Source organism: Populus trichocarpa, chromosome 7 (genome assembly GCF_000002775.5).
Source record: "Populus trichocarpa isolate Nisqually-1 chromosome 7, P.trichocarpa_v4.1, whole genome shotgun sequence".
NCBI lineage: Eukaryota > Viridiplantae > Streptophyta > Magnoliopsida > Malpighiales > Salicaceae > Populus > Populus trichocarpa.
Window position 1 is genome coordinate 4332175 of NC_037291.2, and position 26263 is coordinate 4358437.

Genomic DNA, 26263 nt, shown 5'->3' on the forward strand with positions numbered 1-26263 from the left:
TTTTTTCTACTTTTCCCTTTGTTTTATTTTTCTCAGGGGGGCGATGTTGGATAGCTATCACTTTGTTATTTTCCAAGGCATACTCTCTTTTTTTAATGTTTTTTTTTATGTATATACTCTTTCGTTCTTTTACATCCTTTTAAGAATAATATATGGTTTGTTTTAAGGGATTTTAACCTTTTTCCCTGGAAAATACACAATAATTATTTTGACTAAAATAAAAGTTGTTCATGCATAAGCATATGCATGTAATTGTCTAGTAGAAAACAATTTAACAAGGAAGGACCTGAGAAAAAAAAAGTTGTGGAAATTACATTGTTCATAGTATTAAAGTAATTTAATGGGAAAAGGGAAAGCCTATTATGAAATTATAATTATTTAATTGATCCTTAAATATTATACATGTCATATATATTATACATGTTATATATGTACGATGTTGTGACGATCATCCTTTTAGATAATTTTTTTTTAATAACTTGGCTATATGCACAAAAAACTATATATATATATATATATATATATATATATATATATATATATATATATATATATATAAAAGGCTAGAGTGAACATCTTCCTGTAAAACTATTTCTTTTTTTCTATTTCTATACAAACTAAACCTTTCTAGCATATAGCTGCAACCAACAAAAGAGATAACCCCTCCCTCTCATTTCACATGTTATGGGCACCTCCTTCCTGAACGTTAATGTGGGAAACAAGCATACTCGAGTGAATGATATTCTCATGTGACTTCAAGCAGAGAAAAAAAAAATGCTACAATAATCCCTCACGCATCTATTGTCTAGAAAGACAAATATCAAGGTTTCATGGTAAAAGGATCGAGTTATATGAACAATATGTTGTTATAATATTATGGAAAATTCAAGGAACCTGTGAGAGCAGTGATTGCTTGGAATGTCTCGCCCCATATGAACAATATGTTGTATAAGATTAAGGAAAGTATAACATGCAAGAAGGAGAGTGAATTAAATATATAACTAATATTAATAAATAATACAAATTAATTCAAGTAAGCACAATCATCAATAATATAATTAAAGTGTTTAAAAATAAAGAGATAAAGGAAAGAATATGCAAACTTATTTTTAATGTGATTCGGCAAACTTACATCCACACCTCAAGTACCAAACTATACTTGAGTATTGTATTCTTTAACTTGTCCAAACTTTAGAGTACTAACCACTTGATGAATCCAAACTAAGATTTTTACACCACTTGAAGATATTCTCTCTTCAAAAATTTTCTCTCATTATCTTACCAAAACCAAAAGTTTTTTCCTAACTCTCAAAGGTTTACAAGTGTGATTTTTATTATCACAAATTACTATTTTAATAGAGTGGATATTACAATTGAAATTTTTAGCATCTTAATATATTACAAGTTAACATTTTTAGGATTGGAAAATGTTTAAGTATAGTGAGAATGAGAATATATACCCATGTGCTAGATTATGCAGGTTTGATTGTACAAATTTGAGTATAATCAATGATTGATATTTTTATAGTGTTTTTGTGCTTATAATAACTTTTATATGTACATGTTCAGAGTCCCTCTCAAACTTTGCAATGAGATAAGCTATATATATGCTCTTATTTTGATTGATTCTCCTTATCAGCTAGTCTTAACCTTTCTCCTCCTTGCTATTTTGAGGGAAAAAAAATAATTTAAGCTATCTTTTTCATTCTTGTTTTTGTTAATTGCTTCTTCTTTTTTTAATTTATATATATCATCTCTTGGTTTTTGCGCTTGCCTTGAAAATGGTTGTTTGATGCTTTTTTTTTTTTCTTGTTTGCAATTGTATATGAAAGGATTATAGCCCTCTTTTTTTCCATCTTCTGCTTTGTTTGAGGTGTTTATACTTTTTAACCCCTCTAGCAATCATGAGAATTACTATTCATTTTGAGTTATGTGTTTGGCTATCGTTTGGTTTTCTCTTTTAAGTTGTTATCTTGCCTCTCATTTCTTATGCTTTCTTTCCTCTTTTACATATTTGATTTTGTCCATTTAACTTTTACTTGGGTGATAGATTGATTGAGATTTTTCTTTTATTTTTTCATTTAAATTTTATTTTTTACATTAATCAATTAACTCTTTCAGTTCTACTATTGTTCTTTTACTCTGTCTCTACTTTCAGTATCATGACAAAAAAAAACATATTTATTTGTAAGTGTTAATTTTTATTCGGCGCAATCTTTTTTTTACAAAAAATTCGGCAGAATTTCCCCTATAACAGGACCATACTAAATTATCGACATCTTCATTTCTGACACAATTCATATCATAATTATGGTCCAATCATCTTCTCAATCAACACATCACAAAAATAATAGACATGTATTGTCCGATAATAAATATGCAATCAATAAAAACAAAAGACATAAATAATTCTAAGGTTTACATAACTTCAAAATTAATAGATTCTAAGAAAAACAATAAAAACTTAAATTATAAATGTAACGCTCCCACTATTTTATCCGAGACAATTTCTTAGTTGAATATAAAAATTTGGGGTAAATTCTTCTTCTTCTTCTTTTTTTTCTTCTTCTTCTTTTATCATTCTAACATTTCTAATCCTATAAGCAACAATGATAAAATGCAATTACTTAATATAACACAAAGATATTTTTAAATATGACATTCACATTAATTACATATAACAATTTTGTTCTAAAAATAAAAAGTTTCATTCAAGATCTTTTACATCATTCATTAATTTCAAAATACATGTTGATCAATATAAATACACAAAAAGTGTCATCTATTGAAGTAGGATCTATTATACTGCTGCGATGGTCCTGAAAATAAAATTATCATTTTACAACATAATTATCAATAAATGCAATGTATCATTTCACTACACCCATATAAAAATATTTCTCTTATATACTTTATTATGAATCATTAATATCTTACACCTCCATATTCATCCAATTAATTCCAATCTTAGCCATTTCACGGGGGTACTACTTCCTCATTAGGGACACTAATCCATTCGCCCAAATATCGGACACCAGTTCATCCACCCAATTACCGGGTATTCGTTCATCCGTTCAAATGTGTTCATCAGCCCAATTACCGGATGCTAGTTCACCCGTCTAATTACCGGGCGCTAATTCATCCGTTGACATCAAAACATAAATTATAGAAATTCTAATTAAAATTAACACATGTTTTTCAATTAATCTCCCTATAAATATTCAAGATGTCGGACACGTACCTACTAGTAACTCTCTGTTAATGTTTCGAGCCTCCAACCTCTCCTGTTTCATTTAAAAGATCACATGATTTCAATACTTCATCATCCAATAATTTACTTAAAACTTCTCCATATAGTAAAATTTTTTATTAATACAATTTTAATGCATGAAATTATTCTAATTATTTTTTCATGTTCTTTAATAATTCCACAAATAATTCTTACAATGTTATGTCCACCTAAACTTTTAATTCACCATAATTATAAGGGAATCTTATATTATTATAAAAAATTTCCAATAACTATAGGAAATTTAATTCCTTTACACCTAATTCAACACATCATTTTATTATTATTTTTATCACTATTTAAATGCAATTAATTAATTTCTTCAAGCTTGGAGTTTTATTTCTCATATTTTCTATGGCCAAATTCACCTTTTTAAGAGGAAGATAAATTCTCTTTTACTCTAAATTTTAATCCATCATCCAAACTCATTCCATCCATTTAAGTCATGAAAAATCTCTAATTACATCAATTCAATCCATCCCTCAAAATTCTTTACCCTTGCCGAAAATTCAAGTAAAAATGGTGACATGATTATTCTTCAACTTTTCACTTAATTAACTTTAACCCATTTATTTTATTTTATTTTATTTTTTCATGCCAACATATAATACTCTAGCACAACTTCACAAATTACATCCACCATTTCTATTTATCTAAGAGTTCCATAATCACATGTAATAATAACTAAGCATTAATGTATAAAATTTCACTAATCAACATAATAAGGGATCAACAACAAATCCAAGATGGAAACCACTCTTTATCCCCCTCAATCTTCTTTTCTCTTCTTTTTTTCTCTTCCTTTTTTTTTTTACAAATTAACCAAATTAATGACAAGCCCAAACATTTATTCCCTCAACAAACATATAATCAACATAAATCCATGCATTCATACCACCTTAACATCAAGAACTCACCTTCAAATAATACCAACTCTACTCAATTCATGAACCAACATGAAAAACAATACAATGGATCATCATGGAGAGTTTTCTTACCCTTAAGGAATGAATAATCAAAAGCTAAAAGAAGTTTAATCAAGATCTCCTTCACACTTCCCTCTAAGCTCAATTTTTCCTTCTCTAAAAGCACAATTAAAATTTTTAAACTTCTTGTAGGCTCCTTAATGTATCAAACCCTCTCTTTAATTACTTAATACTCTTTCTATCTTACACTTTTTTTTTCAAGCAATTTCCATGAAAAATGATAAAAACCCTCTTTTCACATTTTCTTCTCTTGGGCGGTTGCACACTCTCTCTTTTTCCTCTTTTTTTTCATTGCTGGCAGCTTATAAAGAGGGTTGTATTGGGCAAGTTTTCAATTTGGTCCCTAAAGAAATTTCTAGACACTCATTTGTGCTATGAATTTATTAGGTACTAGATCGACCTGTCAGGCCAGTCCGAGTTTTATAACTACGGTTATTATAATATTATTAATTTTAATATTCAATAAAAATAAAAAAATAATATCTAATTTAATTTTTTAATTATATAAGTTTGATAATAATATATATTAAGGGGAAAATAGATTTTTATGTATTTTACCTTGACCTTATATTTTTTAATATCGTTTTTAAATTTCAATTTAGAAAACAATATTTATTATAATCTACACTTCAAACATTAGACAAGATATAAGTATTATTATTATTATTATTAATGTATGTTGTTCTATCTTGTCCATTGTATACTAAACACAAAATAAAACAAATTATTCAGTCTAGTCCAATACACACCAAACACAAGACATAACAGGTATTTATTTAGTCCAGTTCAATCTCGTAGTTCAATCAATACCGTCTAGCATATCAAATACTATCTTATTTTTATTTTTTAGCCAACTACTATTTATCAATATATTTAATTAGAGAAAAAAAAACAAATATATGCAGACCTCTAAACCCCCAAAAGAGCAAGAGTGATAGTGAGAAAAGAACGTTTGGAAATAATAATAACCAAAGGCAACATCGCAACAACTTGATGAACAAAGAGGAAAAAAATAAAACCCCACAGTTAGATGAACATAAAGTTTTGAGATGGTCTACAGGCTAGCAGTCTGCTGGCTAGCCGGCTAGAGTTGCGAGATTCTCTGTGCTCGTACGCAAAGAGACAGGCGTCATGAACACACCCAAGATCTTTTTAGCTTTTGCCTTACACAACACGGTGAGGGGAAACAAATCCACCATTTCTATACTTATTTTTTCCTGCTTTCCAACTTACATGATTTTTTCTCGCGGTTGAGAAATATTTTGTAAAAAAAATTAATTTTTTCATATTTTTTCATATTTTAATATACTAATATTAAAAACACATTCAAAAAAATTAAAAAAATATTACTCCAACGTATTTCTACATAAAAACACTCGAAAAAAACAATAAAACAATAGATAAGGAGCATTTACGAAACGATAATGATGGGTGACTTTAGGGGGGACCATTCAGCACAGCAACGTTGACGTTGAGCAAAGGCAAAGCAAAGAACAATTTAGTAAACATTGTGGGGCCCTCGATGACAAGAAAATTATCAATTCTCCCACCCACCCATTTTGACTTTGCCATCTTGATTTCTCATCACATTAGTGTGTCGTTCAGGCTTCAAGCCCTTCTAGAACCATCCCTCCTCTTTCCTAACTCCATCAATCTAATCTTAATTTTTATTCTTTATTTTCTATTTTAAATTAACTTTTTATATATTTTTAAATCATTTTAATATATTAATATAAAACAACCATAGGCATTTTGGATGGAATTGAATTTTGCAGGAGAGTTGCTTGTCAGAGAGAACCCACGTGATGGACACAACAAATTTCTTTGAAGGTCTAAAGATTTTCTGGCCGTGGCTATAATAATGCAAAGCCAACAAAGGAGAAGTTGCACTCGAAACTCCCTCTCGCTCTCCCTGGCTGGCTGAGCTAATAAAATTATAGGTGTGTACGTCTACGGGTGTAAATGGCCGTCCCAACTGGAAACTGCCTACCTCTTTCTTATGGTCAACCGTCCCAAACACGACATGTTCGTCCACTTATTTAGCTATTGTTTGACTGTGTGCTTTACTTTTCTTTATAATAATCCAACTACGATGTAAGAAAAAGTAGCAAGTACGCATCCAGAAGGCAGAAACCAGAACCCGAAGCATAAAGCAAGCAATTTTTTTTTAAAAAAAAAAATTCAGAGGGAATAGAACCCCCCACTACCTAGCTTTCTTTTACAACGATTGAAATCTAATACCAAATCCACCATCTTGATCCCTTCCTCTTTCAGATTTTAAATAATCATCAGATGGGTTCAAAGCTGTTCAAGAGTGGGGGAAAAGGAGGGCTGCAAGAATCCCATAATTTACAGGCAAATGAACAAATGAACTGACCCACTAATCTCCTTCGAGAAAAAAGCCGAGTTGATCATCTGATTGATTCCACAGTTAGCTAGCCACTGCTGATCATACCATTTAGAAGTGCTGTTTGTTGGGCACTTCTTTCGTTGGCTTTGTTGTTTGGTAGGGATCATCTAGTTAAGAGGATTCTAAGATGAGATTGGATGTCTCTGCAACTGAGATAGTGTGGTTGTGATCCCCTTCATAGGTAACTACTAGCATTGATGGATCATCTAAAGCTCTCTCCACATGCTTACGAGCTGGACATCCTCTTACGCTGCTGCACTTGTAGTAACCTCTGTCGAACAAATCAAAAACCAAAAAGAAATATATATTCTCATCAGCACGACACCTCTGCAAACTGAGTATTGTTAAAGCATATTTATATTATCTGGCCTCTGCCCAAGAATCTAAACTTCAATATGCGAGTCAATTATATTCTTAATGTAGGCATTGATTCACTCAGATTTTGTGTGAATTGTAGGAAATCAATGGTTAGAGACAACTATTATTTGGAGACTCAAGCATAGCATGGATAGAACTAGAAAAACTTAAAACAAGCATATGAAAAAGAAAGAAGCATACCTTGGATGTGGAGACCCTTTAATGGGCTTTTGACCGTACTTTCTCCATGAGTAGTCATCAGGTGGAATATCAGACATCTTCAAACTGATTGCTGGAACCCTCACCACTCTTTTCAATCTCATCTTTCTGCTATGCAAAATACATATATCCAACAACTGAATACAAATCCAGGATAAATAACTCTAAAAATCCAGACAGATGAATCATAATCATGAAAGAGAGAGTTATATATATATGTACCTTTTCTTGGAGCAATGGCAGCGACCAGGAGAGCCACACTTGCCAGCAGAATCCAGATTTTCAGAGCTACACTTTCTTTTCAAAGAAGATGTAGATAAAGGAGGCTTTCCAGCTGAAGAAACCTGAGAAACGTTTGTAAACTGAAAAGCTGATGAAGATGATGGCTGTTTGCTATCAGTATCACCAGTCAATGAAGACACAAAAGAGTTCCCAGCTGAAGAATAAGAGAAATTTATAGTAGTTGTTGCCGAATCTTTCCTCTCCATCACCCCATTCTTTGGCACAAGAATAGGATAATGATTTTGGTTAAGAACTGGAGGAGGAATCTGCTGGATTGGTGTGGCATAATAAACCTTAGTGTTAGCTTCAGGAACTTGATAACTTAGTTCTTGTCTTTGGTTAATTGGAGGAGTAGAAACAGGAGCTCTTCTAAACCGAGCATGACCAGTTCTGTTACGACCCAGAAGAGAAATGACTTTCTTGAACTTAGAAACGGCCGCATCGGCAACAGCCTTGCAGTCTATTTCCATATCCATGGAAGTTCTTGAGGTAGAAGTTGAAGATTGATGAAGATTTTGTTGATTTTTCTGTGACAATAATCTAATTAGCTTGTTAACACTCTCGAGCCCTGAAGCCGCTTCTTGGACTGCGTTTTCTTCCATTTTACTAGTTATTGCAAAACCATCGTTCCTGTAACCCATCACGAGCTCTACAGCCATGATCACTGAAACCACACCATCGAACAGAGAGAAAGAGAAGAAAGGCAAAGTTTTGTGAAAAGAAAATGCGAGGTGCTTGGGCTGTAGATAAAGGATGAAAAAATTATGAGGGATCTATGCGGTCTGGTCAAAATTATTGACCTCGGCTTTCGAAATTATAGAGGGGACACAAATTTTCTTTCTTGGTTTTCCTCTCTCTCTCTCTCTCTCTTGCTCCCGCAACGGTCCTTTAGAGGGCGGTAAGCAAACGAGCGTTTTTTCCCCTTTTTTTTTTTTTTTTTTTAGCTTTTCTTCAAAACCAATGAAAAATATGTTAGGTAAAATTAAAAAAATTGTTTGGTCAAAAATGAAAACCTATATAATTCAGCTTTTGAATTTTAAGTATGTTATAATATAAAATCTCCATATATTATCAACTGTAAAGAAAAACTATAACTTTATTAAATAAATATCTTTTTTTTTCTTTTAAATCATCTTACTACAAAGCAAATCCTTGTTTATTTGTCAAAAAATACTTTTTTTCTGGGAAATATTTTCCTAACATTTCTATACTTAACTTTATTTTAGAAAATTAATCAACATAATTTATTAAAAATTAAGCTTTAAAAGAAGGAAAGTGTTTCCATTTGCATGAGAACTTTTTCCATGAAAGATTAGGAAATTTAACTAGCATAACACTTCATTGTTGTTATATAAATAAATATTAATAAAATAATAAAATACTTCAAAATATATAATATTATTATAAACTAACAAATTAATATGTGTGTTGTCTACTGGTGTAAAATATATTAATTAGGATGATGAAGAATTTTTGTATCATTGCTAACTTGTCTAATTCAATCTTTTAAAAATCCTACAACCAGAAGCCCAAGTCAAAAGTGGATCTCTAATCATCCCATCTGAAAGTCTAGTTAGTCTTTTTTATTATTATTATTTAAAAAAGTATTATATTTCTTATTTCTTTTCTTATATGTATTTTTGTACTACTATATTTTTTTTACCTAACTATTTCCCTGTTTCTTATTTCCTAATTATATCTCGAATGTTCATTTTTTAAGGATATTATAGTCCTATTATTAGAAAGGGTTGTACATCTATTAACTATATATCATTAGCCACCACCTGAAAAAAAACATATCACTTTTTTTTCTTTCTAAAATGATGCTTTGTCATTGGCAATTTATATATTCTTGTATTTATTTTTTATTTTTTTTATATATGGAATAAGTGTTAAGAGTGTATGTTTCGATACTTATAACCCACACGCTGATTGTGGCTTTTCTAAGTGGAAAGGAGAAAATTCTTCTCATTTTTCTCCTTCTCCGTCATGATTGTGTTTTTGAATTTTCATTTAGCCAACATTTAAAGCCCCATAATTTATTCATCATTTCATAATTTTACTTTTTAAATATGTTTATTTTTTTTATTTTCATTTTATTAAATGAGCGATCCTCAAAAGAGTCCTTCTAGCTTGAAGGATATGGACCTTGATCACTCTGCCTTTAGCTTCCTTCTTCTCCTTTCATTCCTTCGGGCGATAATGATCTAGACTTTTGACAAATACCTATAGATCATAAGCTTTCAATTTTTTTTTTGAATAAATTCTTTATTTGGGGTTCATAGATGAGAAGCTTATAGATTGTATTGATATTCTACTGTTTTTTCTAACTATCGTTCCTTTAATTTTGATCGCTTAGATGATGATATTAAAACTTTTTCTATGAATGAATCCCTTATCATTTCTTACAAGCATGTCATTTTTATTTATGTCTATAACGTTTTAATAAGGCATATTTCTATTTCTTGATTGTCGTTGACTGATAAGATGATCTAATTCTTAAAAACTTCTTTTAAAGATGGTGTTTTCTCTCTTTATAAGAAGACTTTGGATGGTAGGGCTCTGTTTCCTCCTCCATCCAATAGTAATATGATTTTTAAATGAGTATGAACCAATTCCCGCTTTATTAGCCTTAAAGCTTTGGCTTTTTTTTTTCTTTGTGTAATTTTATTTTGTCACCATCTCGATCATCCATGCTCCCTTCACTTAATACATCATTTCTATCATCTTATTAGTTTTAGAAATTGTTTTAACTTTTATTATTTCTAGGCTAAAAAGATAAAGGCCAATTTACTCCAAGGAAGATTCTCAACTTCTTTAATTTTTGGAAAATCCATCACATTTTTATTAATCAACTAGATGGAGAGTGCCACTTACCTTTAATTTAGAGATCCCTAAATATATATATAAAAAATTAATAAAAAAATTATCCTTACATTGATTGAAAAATAAGTTATAAAGTTGATTAAGATTAAGAGAATGTTGTTTTTTTTTACCTCAGTGGTCAATATAGATAATGTGTATTTGATATAATTTGATGTTTTTCCAAATACACTCCTCATATCTTTTCTATTAACCATAAAGTACAAATCCTATTATATTTTATTCTTTCACTTTTTTTTATTTGCTTTAATCTTTTCTTTATTTTTTGTTTGCACCTTATTGTTTGTGTTCTGTTAATTATAATTCTAGACATATTTTAGATAATATAAATATAAGGTTTGATCATATTGTCTTCATTATGGATGTTATGGATATGAATCATGATCCTAATGATCATACAATCCTGGCTAACCATATTCTTATGGCTTCCAACAGAAATCATTTAAAAAACAAAGCTTAAAAGGCATGTGGCAAATAAAAAAATCCAATTGTTGGCTAATGTTAGTGCTTTTTTTTTTCCTCTCATGAATAGGATAAAGGAGTAAAGGAAGCTTTCTTCCCTTCATGGGACTTACTAATCAATGGCATGATTATCAAACATAAAACCACTATAATGTTTTTATTGAATGCCTTTGCACCATGTAATTGAGTCATGATACATTGTCAAACATAGTTTAACCTGAGCACTAACACTACCAAATTTCTTACTTTGGTAAGCATTTTCCTCTTCTTGTTTTTATTACTACTATTTATTTATTGTTTAATTTACTGATCTAGTTTTCTTAGAGGACACTAAATGTTTTTAATATGTACAAGCATCAAGCCTTTTTGGAAGAACAATCTTATACTCTCAACTATTAGGTGGAATCCTTACAAGATTAGTTGGGGGGAAAAAAAGAGTATTATTGTTTGGATTTAGAAGTTGGCTTGGAAAGTTCATAGTCTGCAGTCAATTATTACAAAGTCCAAGCACAAGATTACAAGAAAAAATTATCTAATTTGAAAAATGATCAATTTAGGTTCATAACGAAAATCATTAAACATAAGACTGCTTGACATAAGTAGATGAATGTTTTTAAGAAAAAGATGACCAAGTTTTCTAGCAAGGGCATGATTTGGCTTCTTCACCAAGTATTTAGTCTTTACCATTCAGAATTCCCCATCTAAGACTTGTCTTCCTTGTTTTAAGCCTTACCTCTTATTCTAACATTAATTTTTATACCCTTCTTTCCTTACTAGGGCTATAACTTGAGAGTAGTCAATCATGCTAATGAAAGTGATGAGAACATCATAGATGATATGAAGGATTTGACAATTCATGATCCTTTTTTCAAGATTGGCTAATCAAGGTAAAAATAAAAGAGATGATGAAGAGAAGAAAACATCTTATTCGTAGTAGCAGGAGGTAGGTGAAGGGTGAAGATAACATAGTTGATGCCTTATTATCATCATTTTAATGTAATGTTTTACTCTTGTCATAAATTATACTAGAAATTTTGTATATTTGTATTTATAAATATGTCTTGCTTTAATGACTTACTTTATATTATTTGCTAATATAGTTTTTTTTTTGTCATTTTTATGTGCAGATTTTCTAATGGTTGTTTTTTTTTTACCATCTATTGGAAATGAAAATCATCATATGTAGGAATAACATTCAATAAAAGTTGTATTGTTAGCTAAGAATGTCATTTAGTGATAATCAAATAAGTTATTCCTAAAGATAATATTTAGAGTAAACCGAATGTTAGGGCATCATCCAATAAGAATCAGATCGATAGTCAATGATATCACTTAAGGAAAACCGAATTAGTTGTTTATAATATCATTTGACAAGGATCAAATTGATGGTCAATAATTTCATTCAATGAAGAATAAATTGATGGCTAATGATATTTTATGGCAAAGATCAAATTGACAAGTAGTAACAACATATGTTTATTATGAAAGATTTATTTATGAAATAACTTTTTCATTATATTTTTCTATTTCATTCACTTTCATATACACAAATACATTGCATAACATCTACTAATAGTACTACTACAAGCTTTGTAAGTTTTATAATCAGAAAAGTATTACTTTTAAAAAATATTCTACCCGGTTCTTCATTGCTTCAAATTTGGTTTTCAATTCATTCAATATTTGTTTATTATTAGCTAGCTTCAACTCATTTATTTACCCAAGGATGTGAGATGAACTTTAGTTAAAGATCTATTTTTCATTTGCTATAGAAACTTTAAAATTATAATTATCAAATCATCTCCCATTAACAACTACCAAATACAAAGGGCACTTAAAATATGCATATTATGTTCTTCCTCACAAACTCTTTTGTCTTCTTTTCTATAATTTTACCTACAACCTTGTCTTATACCTTTTTAGTAAAATAAACAATCATTACCATTATAAACTTTTTTTTACCCAAGTGATGATGAGAAGAGCCTCAATACATTTATCCCTTATTATGAAAAGTGATATGGTACTTTTAGACTTTGTAGCTCCTATACGGGGTTGTGATGTAAATTTCTAAACTTTTAGCTTATCGAACACTTTCTTACCTTTTCCAAACAATATTTAACCATGGTTAGCCAGTAAAAACCTCATTTAATAATTTTCTTCACCAAATTTAGTCTGCTAAATGATTACCACAAATACTCTTATACACCTTACTCATGGTATAATTTACTTATTTTTTGGTTCAACAATGCAACAACGATCAAGTAACTAATAACTTATACAATATATCATCTACAATCATATAATATGTTATCTTGAGTAAAAGCTTTTTAACATGTTTTGTATTCTTCTTATCTAGGATTTCATTTTTTAGGTAGTTGTTAATGGGATCAATCTAGCTTGATCCTTATTGAATTTCTGCTGTCAACCTTCCTTCTATGCTCAAGAACAAAACTCGTTCTACCATTTTAGGTTTTTGAAAGTTGATATTCAGTGCTGACATTAACTTTTATGCAACTATTTATAATTTTTTTTATTTTAAGATTTATTTTATACTAAAAAACTTTTAGTTCTTCATCATATCTTCAACTTTCATCAAATAAATGTTTCATTCAACTTTATTCATTACCAACTATGATTGATTTATTAAGATCCTAAATACTCCATTCCACTAAAATCATAAGACTTGTAAGTAACGTCTTATATTATGCTTTATTATTTAATGTTTTGAATCCAAATCATAGCTCATATTATATCGGGGGAAATTTCTACCTAACTGAAATAATTTCAACTCCACTAGTTATGTGACTTGATGACATATTTATAAAACTCCCTAATGTTTGGCATTCATTTATGTTATGAACTTTACTAGTGTCTACACCTTTATAATAGCTCATGGCTTATAATGTATATGGATCTCATTCAATTCTATAAACTACTTTACAATGCACTTGGCTACATCCAATTTTTATAGAGTTTCTTTAAATGGATAATTGGTCAACATATGTATGATATGCGCTTGAAAATAGAGCTTTAGTTTTCTTAATGTTATCAAGAGTTCTAACACATTATTCGGTCAGTATATCTTTTTGTTTAAGTCTCATTATCATCTCACTAACCTAATAAACTAGATTTTTATTCTCTAATACCTTTTCAAACCAATACCACATTAATAACTTTAGTAGTCATTGCCAAATAAATGTATAAAACTTCATTTATTACTAGCCACTCCAACATATATGGTTTTTCTAAGTATCACTTCATCTTTTCAAACAACTTTTGGCAATTTTTAAACCATTTCAATTTCGTAACCTTTCTTAATAATTTGGAAAATGGCAAAAATCAATTGGCTAACTTAGTCATGACATTGTTATACTACTTGTTAACCTTTAAACCCCATTCATTGTTCTCGTGGCTGCATCTTATGTATTGCTTTAATCTTTTTAAGGTTGACCTCTATTTTTTACCAGGTAGACATAAAACCCAAAACTTTTCCCAACTCCATATTGAATGCTTATTTTTTTATGTTCAACTTCATATTATATTTTCTTATAATCGAGAATACCTTTTAAATCTATTACATGATTCTTTACCCAAATGCCTATGACTACATGTCATCCATATATGTATAAAAAGTTTCTACTAATTTTTTTACTAAACATTCTATTCATAAGCCTTTTGTAAGTCATCCATATATTTTTCAGATAGCATAACATTACTTGGTAATAGTAGGTTCCCTGTTTGTGATGAATGACAATCTTTTCTAATAAGCTTTTTATATTTTTATCTAGTGACATCTTGAAAATGCATATAGGAAACTCATCAAATCATGTCCCATGGTGGCATCTATTAACTTATCAATTCTAGGGAGTGGGTGTTCTTCATGTATACCTCATTTAATTAGTGAAATATATATATATATATATATATATATATATATATATATATATATATATATATATCCTCCATTTGCAATGAGTTTTGTTTTTACCATCATAATGTTTAATAGCCATTCAGAACAATCAACCTATCTAATAAAACTCACACTTAATAATTTGTTAACTTCCTCTCTAATTTTTTACCTTCTATCTTTTATAAACCAACTCTTTTTTTTTTTTTGCTTTACTGATTTGTACCCTTCTCTAACATTTAGCTTATGAGTGATTACTTCCTTTAGAATTCTAGGTATATCTCCCAACTCCAATGTCAATCTCGATTTAAATTAGGGACTTTAACTTCATTTCCAGTTTCATATATTTTTCTGGATTCTTTTTATATACGAGTTACACTATCAATTCTTCATCGAGGTAGATCTTTATGGGTCATCTTCTTATCTTACATCTAATATGTTAATAAATGCTACTTGTCCTTCTTTGAGTTTGGTAAATAGAATTATTTGGAGGTCATTTGAATGCTCATAAAATCATTTATCCCTCTTTTGATAGGGAACTTCATCACCTCATAGTACGTAGACAATATTACTTTTAGGTAATCAAGTGACATTATCCTCATATCATGTTGTATGATGATGATTTTTACACCATTAAAAAATTCAACATTATTGTATTCTATCATAGGTGTTTACATATTCATTGTTACTAGTAATATGATGATCATTATCGGTATGAATGTTTCTCTTGTAAATCCATACAACAATACACTAGCTTATTTGATCTATACTTTACTAATCCTTATATGTTCAAAACATTTATAATAAAAAAAAATATCAATAGCATTATCATTGTCTATTAGTATTCTTCTTACTGTGAGTTTGTGATGATGAATGAAATTATAATCAAATTATCATGCGATGATTGAACTTTTTTTTATCTTATTCTTTAAAAATGATTTCTGACTCTACTTTTGCTATCTTTCAAACTAGGCACTGGAGTTGGCTATTGTACTATTTTCTTCTAATCATGCTTCTATTCTTCACTTCTAAGCCACCAATAATTATATTTATTTTTTTTTTTACTTTTTCTCCAGACATTTTTCTCTTTCCCTTTTCATTCAGAATTCTATCCTTTTTGTTAAATCATTCACCATCCTAATTCTAGCCATAATAACCGTCTCTATACAGTGGTTGACCTTTTCAAGCTTCTTTTCTTTCATCTCTTTAAGTGTTTCTCTCCTACCTTGTCTTTGAATATCATGATTGATAAAGTTTTTGGAAAATTCTCAACTAATCAATTTTTATTTATTTCTTCCTTTAGTGATGTACAATGCTTTGTTTAATGTCTAAACCTTCTATATAACATATAGTCCTCATCTCTCTCCTTTCCTTTCCATGTTATTCTGGCTAACCATTAACATTTTTTCTTTCTCTATTCACCAAAAACATATATGTTTGGCTCACATTCTAAGGCGTTTGTTTTTTTTTAATGATCCTTTATATCTCTTCATAGTCCTTATATTCTAGTAATCTCTCCTATATAAGAGTCCATTGCTCTATGAACTTCTCCTTCTTCTATCCAAACATTTTTACCCTAGTGTTTCTCCTTTACTCTAGCCCTTATCAACCCATTATTTTTTTGATGTGTATGTAGCATTTAAAAAAAAAATTCTTGTATTGTTTCAGGCTCTTTTAATGCTAGAGGCTTTTGAAACTCATTGCTACTTGTAATAAAGATTAAAGCTCACATAGTTATTAGCGTTATCAAATCTTTTATCTTAAGTTTTTTTTCCTATAGAATATGTCATTAACTCTTGCAATAATTCTTCCTTTTTTGCCTTATACTCGTAATAGTTACATAAGCTTCCTCTGATCTTCTACTCGTGGTAAAATGGATTAAAAATAATTCAAATAGATCTTGAAAGCTTTTTTATGCATCGATGTGGATTCTCTTCAATGTCCTTCCTTTCAATATTGCAAAAATACCCTATATAAAAGGACATTTAATATTTTATACAACACCATCATTAACTCAAAATGGCTAACATGATCGCTTAGATAAGTCAATCCATCATATGACTCAAGGATGGGCAACTTTGTATAGGGGTAAAGCCTCTAATACATGCTTTATAAAAGGAGATTCCCTCTTTAAACTATTTTCTTCCACCTTCGTCCATAATGCTTCCTTAATTTTTTTTGATCGGCCATCTTTATCATCGTGCTCATGTTTTTTTCATCCAAGCTACAACTATGGTCTTTCATTTTTTATGCATGATCTTCTATCTTTTTCTTACCTCTCTTAACCTCTTTCTTCTTCACCTTCTTCACATATTTCTTTTCTTTTATATTACCTTTGTAACCCACAACTAACTAAGCATTATTTTTAGCCATAAGTTTTGCAATTGTTTGAGCAATCGTTTATGAAGCTAGTCCATTGTAAAGAGTTGTTGGATCTTAAGATGCTATGTGTTTTGTATCTCTAGACCACCTCGTTATTCTGGTCTCCTTTCCTCAACTTGTCCATCTGGTCGATCATCTAATTGTTTCTTTTTTTAATTATTCTACTTCCTCAAAAATTTGCTTGAATAGCATACCCCCACGAGTAGATAATATGTTCACTTTTTTCTTATGATCAATATATCAAATCGTGTTCCTAACTTGATATCTTTAAAATATAGAAAACAAATCTTTTTTTTTTTAATTTAAGATAGTGTTTGAGATTGTGATGACAATTGTTTTTTATTTGGAAATAGATTAAAATAATATATATAATTTATTTTTAATATCTCTACATCAAAACAATCTAAAAAAATTTTAAAAAAATAAAAATTTCAAAAACACTTTAAAACCAAAAAAAACATAAAAATTCACTGTACACAAGAACAAATAAACTGTAAGCTTGAATAGTTTAACTTCAAATTACCTCTTTCGAAAAAGGAAATTTGTGACTTCAGCTTTCAAATCTCTGTTAAAAGTAGGTAGGTCACTTGCATGTTACTTTAGTATTTGCCGTCAAATGGAGGTAGGGATAACCCAATAGATCCAACAACAGTCACGATTTCTTCTTTTATTTTTATTGCTTTTAATATATTTGTGGTCTCTGGTAGTTGTGAACTTACCAAAATATATTCATTCATTCATGGGTTTTAAATGCGAGACTGATGTGTCTTTGTATGTATATATATTGACCTCATCTGATAAGTGGGGTCCACGCATGTTAATTTGGTCCGAGGGACGTGGGGACACAGCAGGAGATCAAGTCAAAGGGGCGTCTTATGCCGTCCGATTGAAGAATTGATGTACAGCGGCATGATAAAGTTGACTTTTGGTCCTCTCTTCTTGAAGTAACAAAAATGAGTTTCTATTTCATTCATCGGCCTTGCCAATTGCCAGCCTACACAAAGCTCGTGCGTCGACAAAACAAATTCACTTATTAAATTTAAATGGAGACAAATTTAAAAGTTTAAACAGTAAAATAACATTTAATATTTAATATTCGGTTGGCTACTACTTTTAAATATTTTTTTTATTAAAAAATACATCAAAATAATATTATATTTTTTATAAAAATTTATTTTTAATATCAATACATTAAGACAATCTAAACGCAAATAAAAATAATAATTTTTTTATAAAATATCATTTAGACGACGTTCCAACCAACTTCTTCAACTAATTCATTAATGCATGTTTATATATATATATACTATTTTTTCTGCATGAAATATTATCTCAAAATAATAAAATATACTTTTCAAAAGAAATTTCAATTGAAATTAATTCAACATTCAATTGAAATATCAAAATAATATGAATTTTAATTAAGATGAGTATATTTTGAGTAATATATATAATAATTGACTGCTAACCGAATTATTTTAACACACAGTCACAGTCAAAGGAGTATTGTTGTAGTGAAAGCAAGTCCTAGACTTTGAGTTCATAATTTGATGAAATTTCTTGTGTTTTTCTTTACCTAAACCAACTACATGTCGTCGGTCTTCAAATAATTTTAAACATATTCAAAGGAATCTAATAACTTTCTCTGTGAGTTGAATTTTTAAACCTAAAAGATTAAGAAAGAGAATAAAATTTCTTATCAACCAGACAAACTCTGTGATAGGCTGAAATCCTGACCCTATATAAATCTTGATAATTGCACAATCATGATCTTCGCATGCAAATTTAGCACATTATCTTCAATTGTTATCAATACTGAAAAAATAAACCAAAAACAAGAGTAGAAGAACTTAAATAATAATAATAATAAAAAAAAATTAAATCTATGAAAGCTAAGATGTATAATTACAAAAATATCCCTTCACTTCTTACCCTCCCTTTGATTTTGTTTCTATTTTATAACACAAGATTAGAATAAACTTTCTTTAATTTCTTAAGAGGGATTGCTTTAAGAAATTTGTTGACTCCTAGCTATTTATTTAAATGGAGTGGGGGTATAAACAAATATCAAAATTTCATGAAAAACATCTAGCTAATAACTTTCTTTTTAATAAGAACATTATCAAATTAATTTGTACATTAATTAAGATTAAATTTCTGTTTAAATAATTTTAAAAGCACATACTTTACATAGATCTGGTACTGTTTTTGCGTTTCAAAAATATTTTTAAAAAAATAAAAAAATTATTTTTTATTTGCTTCAAATTAAATTTATTTTGATATTTTTTTATTGTTTTAATGTGCTGATGTTAAAAAAAAATAATAATATTTTAAAACACCCCTTAAATGTTGCTTCCAGGAATTATACTTAAAAAATCAGAGAAAAATGCAAAATCCCTTGATCACCAAACCAATCTCTTAAAATTTATTAATTATTTGTTTTTTTTTAAAATAAAAAAACAACAACTTGTAAGCTAATAGTTATTGCAGCCCGCAATAGTCAATAGATTCGTTTAACAATGAAGGAGGTTTGTCAAAGCACGTGTGGTGATGAATTCGTGAGGACTGGAGCTCTACCAAACTATGCACGTGAAAATTAGTCAAATTACACAGCCTCTGTCCTAACAGCGAACTTTGACTATTATAGTCACCGACTGTGCATAAAAAAGGGTCCAAAACTTTATTATAAGCGGACTGTCCCAAGATTTTGAGCGCATCGTCATGATTAAAAGGGAGACGATGGCTTTAATTTCGATAAATTAGAGGCATGAGATCCATATCATATGATCCAGCTGCTCCACCTAATATGCTGCATCATGTCGTCTTCATTGACAACATTTAACTTCTCCCTCCCTCATTTTCTTTGATGTCTTACGTAAAGCAAAAATCCATGCACAAGGGAAACATGTCATTTTGTAATTCAGAAGTTTTGAGACCAAATGGCAGAAGTTTTGAGACCAAATAGCATGGAATAACTATTTTTCAAAGGTTTTAAATAAGGGTAGGAAAGATAACAATCACGTTATATATCTTATTTAAGATAAACTGTTTTATATTTATTTTTAACAATAAAAGTAGTTATTGTACTTACATGCTAAGAGTTTACCTAAACTAATATAGATGTATTTGTTGTTAAATGTAAGAGACTATTAAGACCTAGGGCAATGACTTGGAACTTAGACTAATGACAAAGCATAATCCTAACTTTTAAAACATGAGTGTTGAACTTGAAAGGATACTGATGCTTAATTGGACATCGACCCGCTTCATTTGATCATGTTTAAAATGGGCTTGAAGGCCTTTACACCCTGAATAAACCCATGAAATCGTGTCGATCTAGCCCAAGTTCACTTATCATATCAAAAAGATAACATTAAAATAAATCCATAGACATCAATCATGGATATAAAATCAACTTGTTTATCCTTAATATGACATTCGAGGAAGGACCTAATTAAGGATTTACAATTCATAGGTGTAAATCCATAGGCCAATTTTGAGTGAAATGAGGAAGAATACAAATCACTTATCATATTAAAGAAAAAAAATAAAAATAAACTCACATGTCAATATTTACATACTGAATCAACTTTTTACCTTTAATGCAACACTCGAGGGAGGACCTGATTAAGGATTTATAATTTCTAGACTAATTGTGAGTGAAACGAGAAATAATACAAATCACTTATCATATTAAAGAAAAAACAAAAACAAATTCTTGCATGTCAATATTTACATATAGAATCAACTTGTTTACCCTTAATGCAACATATGAGGAATGGCCTAATTAAGGATTTGCAATTCCTAGATCGACTTTGAGTGAAACAAGGAAAAATACAAATTACTTATCATATTAAAGCAAAAACATGAAAATAAATTCACACATGTTAATATTTATATATAGAATCAACTAGTTTACCCTTAATGCAACATTCAAGAAATGACCTAATTAAGGATTTTCAATTCATTGGCCAATTTTGAGTGAAACAAGGAAGGATAAAGTAAAAAACACAAAAATAAATTCACACGTGTCAATATTTATATATAAAATCAACTCATTTACTCTTAATGCGACATTTGAGAAAAAACTTACTTAAAGATTTACTACTATTGGGCTAATTTTGAGTGAAATGAGGTAAAAAAAAATTTTTTGGTAGAACCAAGGGTATCCTGAGCGCTGGCCCAGACTAATCCCTTTGCGCACCGGGTGGAAAGTGCTCCCCAAAGGGCCGGCTGCAGACGAAGAGAGGGGTCGAACCCCAGACCTCGTAAGCGATGATAGCGCGCCTAACCGCTCCGCCAGGACCCCATGGGTGTGAAATGAGGTAAAATACAAATCACTTATCATAGTAAAGCAAAAAAAAATAAAAAAAAATTCACAAATGTCAATATTTATATATAGAATCAATTTGTTAACCCTTAATACAACATCCGAGGAAGGACCTAATTAAAGGTTTAGAATCTCTAGGCTAATTTTAAGTGAAATGAGGAAAGATACAAATTATTTATCATATTAAATAAAAAACACAAAAATAAATTTACACATGTTAATATTTACATATAGAATTAACAGGTGTACTCTTAATACAACTTTCAAAGAAGAACTTCATTAAGGATTTACAATTCATGAGCCAATTTTGATTGAAATAAGGAAGAATACAAATCACTTATCATATTAAAACAAAAAACATTAAAATAAATTTGCACTTGTCAATATTTACATATAGAATCAACTTGTTTACTCTTAATACGACATCTTAGGAAGAACTTAATTAAGAATCTACAATTTTTGGGTTGATTTTGAGTGAAATGAAAAAACATACAAATCACTTATCATATTAAAGCAAAAAAAATAAAAATTAATTAACGCATATCAATATTTACATATAGAATTAACTCGTTAACCCTTAATATGACATTCGAGAAAAGATCTAATGAAGAGTTTATAATTTCTATCAATTTGGAGTGAAACAGGAAAAAAATACAAATTATTTGTTATATTAAAACAAAAACATAAAAATAAATTTACACTCGTAAATCAAACAAGAAAAAACATATACATAACACCAAGATCAAATCGTTACATGTTAGATAAGTCATTTTATTTCTTTGCTCCCAACCTATACACGGTATTAATTACCAACCTCATTGCAACCTTATTAATTACCAATCTTATTTACTCATTCTTGAATTGTGCAAGATCTCTCTCTTTTTTTTTTCTTAACTTCAATGAGATTCTTAATTGAGAATTATCTAAATATCTTCATTGAAACTTTCTATATCAGGTTAACTACAATTTTTCTATTTTTTTTCTTCTAGAATCTCTAGTTTATGGAAGATGATCATTAAAATAATCAAATAAAAAAACTCTCTTTTTTAAAATTTTTTCCTGCAAACAAACGAAGTCAAAGTTTAGGTTGAGAGGTGAAAGGAGAGAAAGGATAGCTGCTAGGTTTTTATTTTAAGAGAGAGAGAGTTTTTTTATTTAATTTTTTTTTTCTAAACAGTTTTTGTGCTTCTTCTTTTCTTCTTTTTTTTTTTGTTCTCTTTTTCTAGTGTATTTCTCTCTCTCTTTTTTTTCTTCTTAACTTCAATGAGATTCATAATTGAGAATTATCTAAATATCTTCATTGAAACTTTCCATGTGAGGTTAACTACAATCTTTCTATTTTTTTCTTCTTGAATCTCTAGTTTATGGAAGATGATCCTTTTTATTTTTATTTTTGTTAATATTTGAATTCTTTTTATTTGATCTTCCATTATGTTGATCCATCTCATTTTCTTATTATTTCACTCCTTATTCTTCTTTTCTTTTATTTATTAGTTTATAAGAACTTGTCACATAATAATAAAATAAGCAAAAATGTCAAAACTTATGAAATGACTGTAAATTGATTAAATTGCATTGATAAGAAATTTTTTTCTATTTTTTTCTATTTTGGAAAATGAGGATAAAAAATAGGTTATCAAAAATATTATAAGTTATTTTGTACGAGTATTTACATACTTTTATATTGGTGTATTTTCTCAAATATTATTTTAAAAATCTTTCACTCTTATTTGTCTTTATTTGTTCATATTTTCTTTTATATTACTTTTTTAAAAAAAGTTAGATGAAAACACTCTTGTAACTATCCAAAAGAAAAATTAATTTTAAGAAAAAAAATATTTTTATTTTTAAAAAATAAAACAATTGAAATTCTAAGAAAAAAACCAAGAAAACATAAAAATATTATAGAAAACTGGAAAAATTCCTAGAAAAAAAATTAAATTTGAATAATTTACAAAAACAAACAAACAAACAAACTATATTCATAAATACTAATAAATATAAATATGTCTATATCAGTAAAAATAAGTTTTGCAGAGCACAAGTTTTTTAAACTCGTTAGTTTTCAATGATTTCTTTGTTGTTTATGGATTATTTAATTATTTCAGGATTTTCCAAGTTTTAACTTTCCCAGGTCTTAAATTGTTTTTCATTTTCTAGATTCTTTTGAATATTGTTTTAAGTTTCTTTATCATTAATTTCAAGTTTTGAAAGTTAATCTCTCTCAATTATTTACAAGACTTTTTAGTTCAAAAAGTAGAAAAAGTACATATTAAATAAAATATGAATATACAAGACATTCGAGAGCGAAGAATTCTTAAAATTACGAAGGGACATACTAGAGAGTATTGCCAAAATATAAAGATAGACGCATACATTATCCATTTGGTTAAATTTTTTTATTTATTAATATGGATGTCCGGGTTAATTTGTGTGTACTTCAACTAATTCCACGGGACTTGAAATTAACGACCATGTAAACCTTCAGTGGCAACCACATGGATAATTAGGCATTATTTTATTTAACTATTATTTTAGCAACCACAGGGCTCGAACCTGAGACCACATGAAGAACAAACTTCTTAATTCCAAACTCTTACCACTGGTCCACCTACTAGATAGTTAGGCTAAATTTTTATTTTATTCCCTAAAATATGGGAGTTCTATCAAAAAAAAATTTTCTATCAATTATTCTCGTAACTTTTCACTCATTTATCAATAAACGTATTTTGTCTATCTTTATATATATAATAAAAATTACCATTTATTTTATAAAATATAAGATCGTTTTATCAATTAACACTCTAAAAAATTGACATGATTTATTTAAATATAAATACACACATAATACAAATTTTAGTTTTGAAGGCAAAAGCAGTAGAAAAATAAAAAGAGCATGAAAAATATAAATAATATGAAATTCAATCAATGCATAGCAAAATCTACATAAGATTATTTTTAAAAAAGTTTAACCAATATACGCATAAAATATAAAGCGAAGATGATAGAACCTTCTTACAAACGAAAGACACAATTAACATGCTAATTTTATTTATTTTTAGTTGGAAAGAGGCATCGAGCCTCGCCATAAATTTTGAAGGTAGCTGTCATTGGGTTCAATCGATGAGAATGGACATGGTGACTTTTATACGTGATAAGGTCAAGAAAGAAGGAAAAGAATAAGAAAGATATTGGAGAACTAAAAGAATAGAGCTGTTGAAATCATGTTTTTCTATTTTTTTTAAAAAAACATTTTATTAATATTTTTTATATATGTTTTGAGATTGTTTTGATGTCCTGATCTTAAAAATAATTTTTTAAAAATAAAAAAAATATCATTTTGATACATTTCTAAGCGAAAAACATTTTAAATCGCAACCGTTACCACAAATCATGTTTTTAATTTTTTTAAAAAAAATTTATTAACATGTTTTTATATATATATTCAGATTGTTTTGATGTGTTGATCTTAAAAATAATTTTTTTAAATAAAAAAAATTATTTTGATGCATTTCTAAGCGAAAAACATTTTGAACTGCAACCGTTACCCCAATCTCAAACAACCCTAAATAAAGAAAATATGTGTGATTTTGAGTTTGCAATTAAGAACAATAAAAATTAGGATTTTTTTTAACATGTTTTTGCTTTTTTATTTTCCAAGTGATTTTTCTTTCAAGATCAAATCTTGGATATTTCTTTATAACGAATCATGTAATTTGTATTAAGAAATTAATTAACAAATTATCTAAACTTTTGTTGGGAAATTAATTTATACTTTTCAGTAGTCGACATTTGCAAACATTTGAGAAGGTATGAAACAATATTCAGCCTCAAGAATAAAACAAATAAATGAACACTTCAAAAAAGAAAATTATTATGTAGTTGACACGTTAGAATTTAAAAAATAATTTAATTAAATCGAACTTAATAAATATTTTAACTGATTCTTTCGATCTTTTAACCCCAAAATAATTGTCAAATAACTGGATTTTGGTGGACAATATAAGAATTTGAGTTTAATTTTTCTTTCTTCCTCGAGAAAATCCAAACCCATAAACCATGGCTTCTCATGCTATAAATCCAACGTATGAAGTGAGCTTTTCCTGCAAAGAGAGAGGGTATTGGGTCAAAGCGCAGGAAAGACCTTTTGATGGGCCAAAGCCTACCTTGTCTGTTGCTATTGGGTCTGCTACCTCCTCAACTTTTTTTTTTCCCTGGTCTCAAGCATAGTTTCAAAAAACCCTGAATAGTGATTTGAGCATCTAATTTACTTTAAAACTAAATTAGGTGTCATTTTTTTAAAAATATTTTATTTGTAAAACAAAGTAGGATACCATATGTTTTTAACCAAAAAATACAACCATTTATTATTGGATCTGTTCGTTAAAATTAAAATGATAATTTATTATTATTATTATTTAAAAAAAAACCACATATATCAAAGATATTAGTGTTTTTCATATATATATATATATATTGATAAAGCCACGACGTTCAGAGAGAGGCCTTAAGCCAAATCCCAAGTATTTTGGGATGTCTACAACACGTAAATAATCGTGCATGCAACATGCATGCACGTAAGACACATTGTTGGCAGTTGAACGTAGTATACGTGGGAAGCATTTACATGCAAGTGTGATGGCAGTACTTGCATTATTTTCGTTACTTTTCTTTCATGCAGTTATATTTAGTTTCTATTTGTACGTGGTCTTGCTATTTAAGCAACCACAATGATTATCAATGTAAGCAATTATTA

At 28.8% G+C, this 26263-nt stretch overlaps 1 protein-coding gene across 2 annotated transcripts; it reads right to left on the reverse strand.

Moving 5' to 3' along the window:
- Nucleotides 1–6423: 6423 nt before the first annotated feature.
- LOC7462595 (probable WRKY transcription factor 7) lies at nt 6424–8402 on the reverse strand. Of its 2 annotated transcripts, none has more exons than XM_002310086.4 (3): nt 7484–8402; nt 7244–7372; nt 6424–6956 (listed from the first exon to the last, which is right to left on the reverse strand). In XM_002310086.4, the coding sequence occupies exons 1-3, from the start codon at nt 8200–8202 to the stop codon at nt 6797–6799; spliced, it is 1008 nt and encodes a 335-aa protein (XP_002310122.1). In that variant the 5' UTR covers nt 8203–8402; the 3' UTR covers nt 6424–6796. The 2 variants fall into 2 exon arrangements, with proteins under 2 accessions (XP_002310122.1, XP_006380693.1); XM_006380631.3 differs by having other exon boundaries at nt 7244–7369; nt 7484–8400.
- Nucleotides 8403–26263: the final 17861 nt, after the last annotated feature.

What these genes read in the sequence shown, in the direction of transcription:
- LOC7462595 (XM_002310086.4), bottom strand. Translation starts at nt 8,202, where the DNA reads ATGGCTGTAGAGCTCGTGATGGGTTACAGGAACGATGGTTTTGCAATA. An exon ending in TGCCATTGCTCCAAGAAAAG is followed by an intron (nt 7,373 to 7,483) that starts GTACATATATAT and finishes TATTTTGCATAG; the next exon opens with CAGAAAGATGAGATTGAAAA. An exon ending in AAAGGGTCTCCACATCCAAG is followed by an intron (nt 6,957 to 7,243) that starts GTATGCTTCTTT and finishes TTTGTTCGACAG; the next exon opens with AGGTTACTACAAGTGCAGCA.